Source organism: Artemia franciscana, chromosome 19, assembly GCF_032884065.1.
Source record: "Artemia franciscana chromosome 19, ASM3288406v1, whole genome shotgun sequence".
Lineage (NCBI taxonomy): Eukaryota > Metazoa > Arthropoda > Branchiopoda > Anostraca > Artemiidae > Artemia > Artemia franciscana.
The window spans coordinates 26,065,337-26,077,755 of NC_088881.1; the positions used below are offsets into that span (position 1 = coordinate 26,065,337).

Consider the following 12,419-nt stretch of genomic DNA (forward strand, 5'->3'; position numbering starts at 1 on the left):
GACAAACATGAATAATTAATATTCTTTTACGAATGTTTTATTGTGACAGCATTTGAAGAGTAGCCAAAATTTAAGTAGAGCTTTTTTATAACTTACAATCAAGCTGTTTTTGACTATTCAACAAAGGCGACAAAGACATTTTTCCAAAAATCTCAATTAATTCACTAAAATAATATACATAAGTAAGTAGTTAATAAGGCGGAATCCAGATCGAATGTGGAGTAAAAAAAAAAAAACGAAGAAAAAATACAAAACAAATAGATAGCCTATAAGGAATTCAAACAAAAGCACAACATAAACAACATTACTATGTCCACCGATTACACGTCGGGAAAGAAACAGCCGAGAAGATTACTGGCGCTCTTCTATTTCAGAGTATCAGCTCTCAGATCTTTAGCGATGTTGCCAAGCAGCATTAGCAGTCGGCAAGTCCAAAACGAGAAATAATCTTTCGATTTTTGTACCATTTTGGTAAGTATAGTAAAAATTTACAGTATTTAAAATTACCCTTTAACTCTTTATTCCGTATCAAAGGCTTGAAACCAGAAAGAAACAGAATTATCGGAGAGTGAAAACTATCAGAAAGTTTACAAAAACACAAACCGTTTGGCCAGTAATTATTCCAAATTGGTTTCATTTTAATGAACTTTTTCCTAACTTTAAGAACGCTAGAGTTCTTATTTTGGGTATATCAAATGCTTCAAATACACCATTTCTAAGATGAGGCAAGTATGCCATTGAGGAAGATTGTCACTAATACAATGGTATAGGCTACCACATACTGCCAGTCTCTTTCAATAATCGTGCACCCCAGGTGGTGTGCGCCACGCTGATGCAATTCTCACGGTCCAAGATTTACGTAAGGTCTTGGCAAGAAGCTTATCTGGACTGCTGAACATTTGTATCAAAGAGCGAAATCATACAATGTTTCATTTTAAGGTAAGAAAATAATGTAGAAAAAAAACAACTAATTTATCAGCCTTCACTCAACAGTATTTAGTAAAAAAAAGAGGAGGGCTTCGTATTTTTTTTTTTTGAGAAAGGAATAAAAAAGAGTTGATAAACTTGCTTTTGGGAATGATTTTGAAATGTTAGATAACTTCTAGCGCTTGGAATCAAGGCATACTTTGTGACTCACACCCTTCCTTTTAATCCCATATTTATAATTAAGCTAAAAAAAAAAATAAAAAATGAAGATATGACGAATTGTAACAGAATCCATATTTTTAGACATTAGATATTTAACAATATTTATTGTTTTATTAGTTAGTTATTACAATTAAACGAATCTCTATTCAAATATCTAAATTTCAAAAGAAATTGTTTTTTTGCTTTATGTTTAACTACTCCTTTGTTCAACACTCGTAAAAACTGTCTTCCTTTTAATAAATACTAACACAATTAATCCAAATAAATTCAAATCCATCAAAATTCTAGTTAAAGAAAAACAATTTGTTGTGTGTAAATATTGGAGATTCGAGTTTTAACTTTCGTTACATGGCCTCTTTATTTGTATTAAAAAAAAAACAAGTTTTTTTAGAGAAAGTAAGGAGCGACATTAAAACTTAAAACGAACAGAAATTACTCCGTATATGAAAGGGGCTTTTCCTCCTCAACGCCCCGCTCTTTACGCTAAAGTTTGTCTCTTTCTCTTAACTCTACATTTTAAAACAGTAAAAAACTTTACGCTGAATCTGATGGTGTGATTTTCGTTAAGATCGTATGACTTTTAGGGGGAATTTCCCCCTATTTTCTAAAATGAGGCAAATTTTCTCAGGCTCGTAACTTTTGACGGGTAAGACTAATCTTGATGAAACTTATATATTTAAAATCAATAATAAAAATGCGATTCTTTTGATGTAACTATTGGTATCAAAATTCCATTTTTTAGAGGTTTGGTTACTGTTGAGCCGGGTCGCTCCTTACTATAGTTCGTTACCACGAATTGTTTGATATGACGCTTCTTTGCGTCAATTGTACAAGCCTATTTATTAAAGGAAATTTTTATAAATCTGCATGATACATTCTCTTGCCAATTACCCAAGAATATTCATTGAAGGAAAGATTATAAATCTGTATTTTAATTTTCCTACGATAAACAACAGTGACTAATATCTTCATTTCCATAATTCCCAGCATCATTCCCTATAACTCTGCTCCTTTTCTTAAAAAAAAAACACTTAAAAGAAAGTAAAGCCCCCCGTCCCAAAGAGCCAAATAGATGGATGCAAAAAAAAAAAAAAAAAAAAAAAAAAAAAAAAATCACCTCACCCATCTCCTAGGGAATGCATATTTTGTGATTCAAAGATCATGAACTATTGCGCCTGCGCCGCAATATAGTCATATTTGTCGATATCAACAAAATCAACCATGAATACAGCGCCAAAAATACATCAATGCGTATTTTGGTGAGTTGTGGTATGTGCTGCATATTTCAAGCTTCATCTTCATGATAAATTAACAAGAAAGGAGTTTTGCACCATTTTTGTTTTCTTTTAAATAGAGTAGATGGAAACTTAGAACAGCAGTTATCTTATTTCTACGCAGAATCAGGCAACAAAAGTATCACACCACTAAAAAACACTTTAGAACAAATCTGTGCTGATAAAGGCTTTCAACAAAGAATAAAGATTATTCATAGGGTTGTAGGCCCCCCCCCTCCCCTCGAGGAATGCGTCCCGCAAAAATTCAAACCCACAAAAAATTACTTCCACGTATAAAATTGAGCGGTCAAAGGTAAAGTATGAAAAATAAATAGAATTGAAAGAGAAGGAATTTGGGATATTTATGTTCCAAAACATAGGTAAAATATATGGCTTAGAATATCCTTTAGTTTTTATATTTTATTCCTTTTTAGTTTATTTTTGTGATTTGGGGCGCTGGGGGTTGAGTTATCCAGCAGGGTAAGAGTAATTTGAAAATATGAAATTAGTGGAAACTGTAAGTTTTTTTTTCATTGTTTTAAAAAGTGCAGTTGTGACAGAGTCAAACTTTAGCGTAAAGAGCGAGGCGTTGCGGAGGGACAATCCCTTTCATATACGAAGTGATTTCTGTTCGTTTTATGTTTTAATGTCGCTCCTTACTTGCAGTAAAAATTTTTTTATTATTATTTAATTCTCCCAAAGTACGGATGTATGTCCCATCTGGGGCTTAGACAATAAATCCTAGGTGAAAGAAGAAAAGGAGGTCACCTTGATGATGTTAAAAGAATTCCGTTCACAGCTCCAAAAGTAGACATAGCTACAAACACTGGAATCGTCCATGCGAAAGCACCGTAAAGCTTGTTAGCGAAAGTCTGAAAAGAAAAGATAAGCTTATCTATTTCTACAGAGAATTTCTCTAAAGGCTTCCCTAAAAAGTACACAGAAGTAACTCAACCAAGTGGGTTTTTTTTTTTTTTTTATTTTAGAAATTCGACAAATATCTTTTGCAAGTAAGGGTATGTGAACTGAAATTTATCGGGGGGAGGGGGGATTCTAAAAGACAAGCGGACACTAAAAGCATAATAAGCAAATTTTCAAAAATTTAAAATTCTGAGAGGCGTGGATACCGTCTCATTATTCTCAATTTCCTGAATTTGGTTCCCCATGATATATCACGTATTCTATTTGTGATACATTTTCTGGAGAAGCCTTTTCCCCAAAGACACAAAAAACCGATGTAAAACAACAGCTCTTTAGGAGATGGGTATCCAGGACTAATATCCATGGGTGATAAGTATCCAGGGATAAGTATCCATAGTTGCCAATGCATTTGATTGCAAAAACTTGGTGACTTTTCTTAAAAAATAGTACTTTAGGGGAAAACAAGTGCTTCTTCATTTATTTTGACTTTTATTTATATTGACATTTATTTGTCAATCAGAGGTCTGTCAGATACTACGCGCAAAAAAAGAACTGCAAGCTGAGTTTCTACTGCCTGAGATGCCCCCCCCCCAAAAAAAAGTTAGTCGCTCAATCTACAAGTTATTAGTATTTCGCTTTCATTTACTGATTTATGCTTCCCTCCTGCTTGTTTTTTGAATGCAAAATATAATGTTCAGAATAAAAGTAACTACCAACAAGATATATAACCTTCAAGTTTGTCCAGTGATGCAACTACCAACAAGTTTGTCTACCTTCGACAGACTCAACTCCCGACCTCATCCCATTGCCATTCACAGTCATAATCAAACAGTTCGTGGAAACGAACTGTGGTAAGGAGCGACCCGGCTCAATAGTAACCGAAACTCTAAAACACGGAATTTCCATACCAATATTTACATCAAAGAATCGCATTTTAATGCTGATTTTAAATATATAAGTTTCATCAAGTTTAATTATACCCATCAAAAGTTACGAGCCTGAGAAAATTTGCCTTATTTTAGAAAATAGGGGGAAACACCACTTAAAAGTCATAAGATCTTAACGAAATCTGATCACACCATCAGATTCAGCGTATCAGAGAACCCTACTGTAGAATTTTCAAGCTCCTATCTACAAAAATGTGGAATTTTGCATTTTTGGCCACAAGACAGATCACGGATGTGTGTTTATTTGTTTTTTTCCCCAGGGGTGATCATATCGACCCTGTGGCCCTAAAATGTTTCGAGAGGGCTCATTGTAACTGAAATTAAAAGTTCTAGTACCATTTTTAAGTGACCAAAAAATTAGAAGGTATCTAGGCCCCCTCCCACGCTCATTTTATTCTCGAAGTCACCGGAAAAAATTTCGAGATAGCCATTTTATTCAGCATAGTCAAAAAACCTAAAAGCTATGTCTTTGGGGACGACTTACTCCCCCATAGTCCCCGTTGGAAGAGCTGCAAGTTACAAACTTTGACCAGTGTTTACACACAGTAACGGTTATTGGGAAATGTAGAGACACTTTCAGGGTGATTTTTTGGCTAAGGGGAGGGGTTGAGGGGAGGGGGTTATGCGGGGGAAATTTCCGTGAAGGAATTTTTCATGGAGGAAGAGAATTTCCACGAAGGGGGCGCAGAATTTTTTAGCATTTTTTTAAAGAGCAATAAAAAAAATAAATATAAAAAAGTTTTTTCAACTGAAAGTAAGGAGCAGCATTAAAACTTAAAACGAACAGAAATTATAACGCATATGAGGGGTTCACTTCCTCCTAATACCTTGCTCTTTACGCTAAAGTAATTTTATTTATTTCAACTATTGCGGCCTTTGTGCTTCAGGGGTCATTCTTAAGGAAATGAGACAAAATTTAAGCTTTAGTGTAAAGACCGGGGTATTGACTAGAGGCAAACCCCCTCATATACGTAATAAAAACATACGAATTTAGAAGTTAGTTACGTAAGTTATTTCGTAAGTTACGTATATTTTTACTAACAAATACGTTCGTAATATTAAAAGTTCTAGTTACCTTTTTAAGTAACCCAAAAATTGGAGGGTAACTAGGACTACTCCCCCGCTCCTTTTTTTATCAAAATCGTCCGATCAAAACTATGAAAAAGCCATTCAGCCAAAAAAATAAATTAACGTGCAAATTTCGTTTTAATTATTTTTTTGCGGAGAGCCAAACATGCATTAATTCAAAACGTTCAGAAATTAAATAAAAAAAAAACTGTTTTTTTTTAAATTGAAAGTAAGGAGCGACATTAAAACTTCAAACGAACAGAAATTACTTCGTATATGAAAGGAATATATATATATATATATATATATATATATATATATATATATATATATATATATATATATATATACATATATATATCAATGGGTTTCACAGAATAGAAAAAAAATAGAATTTTGGGCTTTACATGGGTCCAGATTTCTGTTTTTTAGAAAAACTGATAAAAATTGTAGAACATGGCTACAAAATTATAAATATCATAAATGGTGTAAAAACCTAACTTAACCTAAACTAGTCCAACCAAATCAAACATATTATCATCAGACCTTGCATTAAACTGAAAAAGTTGACTGGCAACTCTGACTAAATCCAAGGAGAAAAAAGTATTTCTGACACTCACCGGTGAATGTAAATTCATTCAATTTGCAAAATCGCGGGAAAAATAATTTAAAATTCTATGAGAATTAGTGCAATTTCTATTCTATTTCACACATTTTTCTATTTCACAGAATAGGAAAAAAAATAGAATTTTGGGCTTTACATGGGTCCAATTTTCTGTTTTTTAGAAAAACTGATAAAAATTGTAGAACATGGCTACAAAATTATAAATATCATAAATGGTGTAAAAACCTAACTTAACCTAAACTAGTCCAACCAAATCAAACATATTATCATCAGACCTTGCATTAAACTGAAAAAGTTGACTGGCAACTCTGACTAAATCCAAGGAGAAAAAAGTATTTCGGACATTCACCGGTGAATGTAAATTCATTCAATTTGCAAAATCGCGGGAAAAATAATTTAAAATTCTATGAGAATTAGTGCAAAAATTACTCCAGAGAGGGCGTGAAATTTATTGGAATACTGCTCTTGCCGCTAGTATTTTGTGCAGAAAATAATGAGAAAAGTCTGGAGGCAAAAGAATCAAACTACTGAATAGGAATGATAATTGTCTTCTCTTTGAGGTCTGGAGGACAGATTTTGCTCAAGAGCCAAAAATAATTCGAAAATAAATTATGCTCGATATGTTTGCCAAGAAAATAAAAAAATAAATAATCCTATAAGAAAGGAAAGTCATCACCAAAATATGTTCATACATATTAATAAAAACAAAGATCATTTGATCAGAAGTTACTGACGGCTATCAAGGGGAAAGGGTGGAAGATAAAATAACACATTCTCGACTTGTTTGGTGTAATACAGCCCATCGTCCGTCATATAAAGCTCTTCAGTATTTGCGAACCGTTTTCAAATTCTCTCTCTCTCTCTCAGCTCGCGCGCGCGCGCGCTTTCCCATTCTCAAAGTTTGATAGCATGCTAATAAGAAAACGAACCCTTTATTGCTTAGTCAACATTTAATTTACAGGTTGCAATAAAGCAAAATAATTAGGCTAGTCTATACAGCTTTGATTTCGAAGAGTCCATCTTTATTGCTTCACAGTTATATGCAGTAATGTAATATTTCCTTCTTAGGAATATTTTGGATTAATTTTTGTTTTGTAATCTTATACTTTAAGTTTAAAAAAATCGAATTTAAAGCTTGATGTGCATGAATGATGGAGTTTTCAATTGTCTTTGGGCTATATTTTGATTTTTTTATTGTTTATAATTCATAATAGAATGTGCAGGAAAGTAGTAGAAGTCCGACCATTATTGCATTAAAAAAATGTTCCAAGTGTTTGCTTTAAAGTTTTGAAGGAAAGAAGGAAAAATATTTGGGGGTGAAGGGGTGGGTGGAAGCTGTAGAATAAACCTGTATTTGCACCCTTGTCGAGAAAAGATGGGTATCCCTTTTTGTCAAATATTTTGTGAATTTTGGTATATTAGCAACTAAAATTTACAGCTATATTACGGAAAAGAACCTGCCTTGATCGCAAGTTGATGGAGGAGTTGAATAGGTTACCAAAGACCTGTAGTCGTTGTTGTCAAAAATTAGAAATAAAGTTTTTTTTCATCTTCTTCTTGTTCTTCTTTATTTTGTGCTGTCTGAGAATCTAGTATGTTTCGATTCCGTATGGTAAAACATAGCAAAACATAAATATATAGAAGAAGAAAAACTTACACCGAAGAAGAAAAGCAAAACTTGGAAGTTTTTCTTCTTCTATATGTTACACGATGTGCTCCTGATTAGAGAGATACTACCAGCCTATATAGGTTTTGATGTCTTTCTAACACCAATTCGAAATCATGAAAAATGTACGGTGATTTTGGAGGTTCAATTTTATATATCGTCGTGTCCAAAATATGTAAAAAAAAAGAAGAGAGAAGAAAAAAACAATACGAAATAGAATTATGTTACTTCATTTTTGGACATAGTTTATAATATATGTATTTTTTTTTATTTGGGTTACTGACATGAAATATTTTTGCCTCGGTCATGGACGGCCTCTCCTGCTTATGAACTAAATATGCCTCCCCGAATACGACTAGTGCATTAATATCAATTAAACCGGTCCCTTTCGTTTTAGAACCTGTCCCCACAAAATAACTGTTATATCGTATCATCCAGGGATTTAATCTGGCTGAAATTGTGAAGTTTTTGGGGATAAGTACTTTTTATTGTGAATCTTCTTGAAATTAATTTTTAGATAGTATCATTCTTTTGTCTTTGAACAGATTAAATTTAAGTAAAACAAGTTTTCCTCAATGAAAGTAAAGGACGGTGTTTAAACTTAAAACGAACAGAAATTATTCCGTATAGCAGGGGGGCTTTCCCTTCCTCAAACCCCGCTATTTACGCTAAAGCTTTATATTGCTTTAAAAATACTTCGTGTTCAGTCCAGCGCCCCTGTGCTTGAACAATCGTTCTTAAAAATTGGACAGAAAGCCGACTATTAGGGTAAAGAGGAGGGGGTTGAGGAGGACGATATATGTCTATATTAACCATTTATGTTCTATTGACCACGTGTCTTTTAAAAACAAATGTGCCACCATGCGGCGTTGCCTCCTCTGAAACCAGTAGATTCAATAAATGGTTTTTTGATGTTCTTAAAATGATTGGTTATCTCAGAATGTCAAACTGTTAGAAAATCGGCCGCTTTGGGGCTAAATCGTTGTTTGGTGCCACAAAAGGGCAGAAAACGCCATTTCCGTGGCATAGTCTTTTTGGCTGCATAAAAAGGATACTGGAACTTTTATTTTCTGTTCAAATGACCCTCTCCTAATTCTTTAGAACCATTGGCTTAATACGGTCACTTCTGTAAAAAAAAAACAAAAACAAAAAAAAAACAAAAAAAAACAACACAATAATTAAACACGTTTTCGTGATGTTTCTACTGAGAAAAAAATATATGCGAAATTTCACTTCTTTATAGATAGGGACTTGAAACCTTTGAAATGGGGTTCTCTAATATGTTGAATATGATAGTGCAATTTTCATCTGGATTACTTGCATTTTTCAGGGGCGTTTCCCACTTTTTTCGAAAATTTGGCAAATTTTCTCAGGTTCTTAGCTTTTGATAAGTAACTTTAAACTCAAAGCTTGTTATATATTTAGAATCTGCATAAAAATTCCATTCATTTGATGTATTAATTTTTATCAAAATAATTAATGACTGAGGTGCATTTTTAGAGCTTCATTATAATCGCTTTTTTAGAGTTTCGATTGCGATTACACGTTTTAGTTAGACATTTATCTATTTTGACGGCAAAAATGAGACCAAAAAAGAACAAAAACCAATCTGCTTGTATCAGATGAGAAGCAAAATTATACCACGGAATTCATAATTCATCATGTCCGAAAACCTTTACGAAGGGTCTTAACCCTCTATCAAAAGAAATAATGTTAATGAGGGCAAAAATATTTCATCTTTAATGAATACGGTTTCCTTAAATGGGATGAGATTTACCATCCAACCTTAAGGTGCGAATTTTAAAAATCCTTTCGTACATTAAAAATTATTGTCCTTCCCCATAACGTCCGGATGAACGATTAATTATTCTATCCTTATCTCAAGTGGCGAATTTCTATCAAAATAATTTTAAGGTCCCCCATAAACTCCCGTTGGTATATTTACACTGCCTAAACTTCTTCAACAGACAAAGTTGATATGTTTACTCGTTCGTTCAGAAGAAAAAAAGTTATTTACATCCCGAAATCAACTTACTTTGCCAAGCTCTCTCATCGATTTTGGCAAGCTGTATTTCATATCAGCCAATAAAATCGAAGGTGTGTAACTTGATGGCACTGATGAATTTGGCATTTGACAATGGTGTTAAATTATGTATGCGACAGGTCATTTAAAGCACGTGATAGACGTAACCTGCATAACTATTTCTGTCAAAATAAGAGAACCATTGACGTCATCGGTATATGTTGAAAGTCTGTGTAATATATTGGCAATAAAGTATTTTTATATATATATATACTATATTTCATCCAAGACAGGGTTGTAGCCGCTTCATGGGAATGGATTGCTGTCAAAAGAATTTTTTGTAATTTTCTCATCATAAGTATTCATCATCCCCAAATGAAAGGGCGTATCCCACTTTTTTTCAAAAACAGCCAGTAAAACTGTTGAATCATTTCGTTTTGGCATTAATATTTTGTCAATTGACATTGACCTCTTAAAACATTTTGAAAAGTTCCTTTTTTTGACTGGCCATATTTTTTTCGCTTTTTAAGTTTTTTTTTCTTTCTTTATTGACTAGAATTTGCCAATTCAGCCTGTCTGGGTTTGTTATAGACTTTTTTTTTAAGAAATAAACCTCATTATAGGTAATTTCCTTTGTGCAAACAGTTAAACTGTTATTAACCAACTTCCACCCGACCAAAAAATTGTTCTAATCACGTATCTTTTCACCTCATGAAACAACCCAGATATGGAAAAACAACTTACAACTGCAACAGCTTCAGAAGCTAACACCTCTGCCGGAGAAAGTGTTGTGTAGAATGCCACATTTGCAAAGACATAAACAAAAGTGACCACTGTTACAGAGATGTAGATAGCCAGAGGAAGGTTCCTAAAAAATAATTAAAAAATTATACTAAATTTTTACAGAAAAAAATGACATATCAACTTGAGTTCCGCTATAATTTTTCCCAGAAGGAAGGTTTCTCAAAATAGCTTATTTTAGTCAAATATTTGCAAACGAAACATCATAAATGATAATTAAAGACAGGAGTAGGGCGGTAAGATCCACCTTACTAACGAACGTCGAAGCCCCCATAAAGTTTTTCAAAATCTGAACGAAATAAAACTTTTCATGGCATCAAACAACCAAACAGAAATTTTACCGTAAGGAAAATGATGCAAAAATAAATTTCCTGAAAATAAATAACAAAAAAAAAGGATGCGCACAAAATTACAAATAGAAAAAAATCCCACAAATAGAAAAAACTTAAAATAAAGTACGAAACATTACATGTTTTCGAAAGACGTTTCTCATCAAAACGAACGACGTTGTCCTTTTCAAAGAATTATAATTACATAATCAGATGACTTTAAAGGATACAATCTTTGAACAGATAGCCCCGTAACACCAAAAAATATTATCAATCGTCCAAATAACGCTTGTCATCTTTCAAAACCAAATTTACTTATTGCATTGGCTAAAGATTGAAACGTTTTACAACGTACGATTGTACGTTGCACCTTTTATGTAATCGGAGGCACAATATACACAACAATGTACGACATACAGTCAGGCGCAGTAGCCTAATTCAAAAGGCGTTATGTAAAATCTTTCGTCAAACTGGAATACCAAAAACAAGAGGAACAATAGGGAATTTTTTAAGACAGTGGGAAACAAATTAAAATGAATATTTCGGCCCTATGTCCAAGGGCCGTCCTTTTATATCATTTTAGTCTTATTGATTTTATCCTCTCGTAAGTTGTTTTTTCTTGTTTGTATTGCTGAGGGCGGCCCTTGGACAGGGGCCGAAATATTCATTCTAATCTGTTTCCCACTGTCTTAAAAAATTCCCTATTGTTCTTCTTGTTTTTTGTGTTTGTGATGGAAAGGCAGTGTGGTCTTCGTCGTTATTTACAAACTGGAATATGTGCTAAGCCCAGAATACTCTATTTATAGGTTCAATATGTTTTCCCATAACTTATTTGACACTAAGAGTCTGAGTTTTTATCGAAGAAGAAATATATAGCTACTCGAAAAAACAAATAAAAATACAGTTTTTATTTTGTAATTTTTCTCTGTATCTTTGATCCCCTAAGTACAATCTTTGAATTCACAACTAAATGTAAAAACAGTAGCATATAAAGCCCAATTTTGCTCGAGTTTCTTTGCCCTCCTATAACAAACATATTTTGAAACCTAACGTTTTTCAGTACTACTGTGCTTTTTTTGAAGCCCTGTCTTTTCTTCAAGTTTCTTTGCTCTCTTATAACAAATATGCGTTTCAATCTAACATTTTTCAGAACTACTGTGCTTTTTTTGATTTTTTTTGTAGCCCGATTTTTTTTTTTTTTTAGTTTCTTTGCCCTCCTATAACAAAAATACATTGGAATCTAATGTTTTTCAGCACTACCGTGCTTTTTTTTTGAATCCCCATTTTTTTAGTTTCTTGCCCTCTTATAACAAACATATAATACAATCTAATGTTTTACGGCACTACCTTGCTGATTTTTTTTTCTGAAGCCCTACTTTTTTGAGTTTCTTTGTCCTCCTATAACAAACATACATCGCAATCTAACGTTTTTCAGCACTACCGTGCCGTGCCGTGTTTTTTTTTTGCCCTTTTTTTTAGTTTCTTCGTTCTCCTATAACAAACATACATTGCAATCTAACGTTTTTCAGCACTACCATGCTATTTTTTTTGAAGTCCGATTTTTTTTAGTTTCTTTGCCCGATCTTTTTTTTTCTCAGCTCCGATTTTTTTTTTTA

General features: G+C 33.1%; 1 protein-coding gene across 2 annotated transcripts in view; it reads right to left on the minus strand.

The window, feature by feature from the left end:
* LOC136039486 (Y+L amino acid transporter 2-like) overlaps positions 1 to 12,419 on the minus strand; it is a 102,749-nt gene that overhangs the window by 36,597 nt on the left and 53,733 nt on the right. For both annotated transcript variants that reach the window (XM_065723275.1, XM_065723274.1), the window contains exons 5-6: positions 10,418 to 10,541; positions 3,192 to 3,295 (exon numbers count right to left, since the gene is read on the minus strand). In XM_065723275.1, coding sequence (XP_065579347.1) covers positions 3,192 to 3,295; positions 10,418 to 10,541 — 228 coding nt within the window. The remainder of the gene's footprint in view (positions 1 to 3,191; positions 3,296 to 10,417; positions 10,542 to 12,419) is intronic.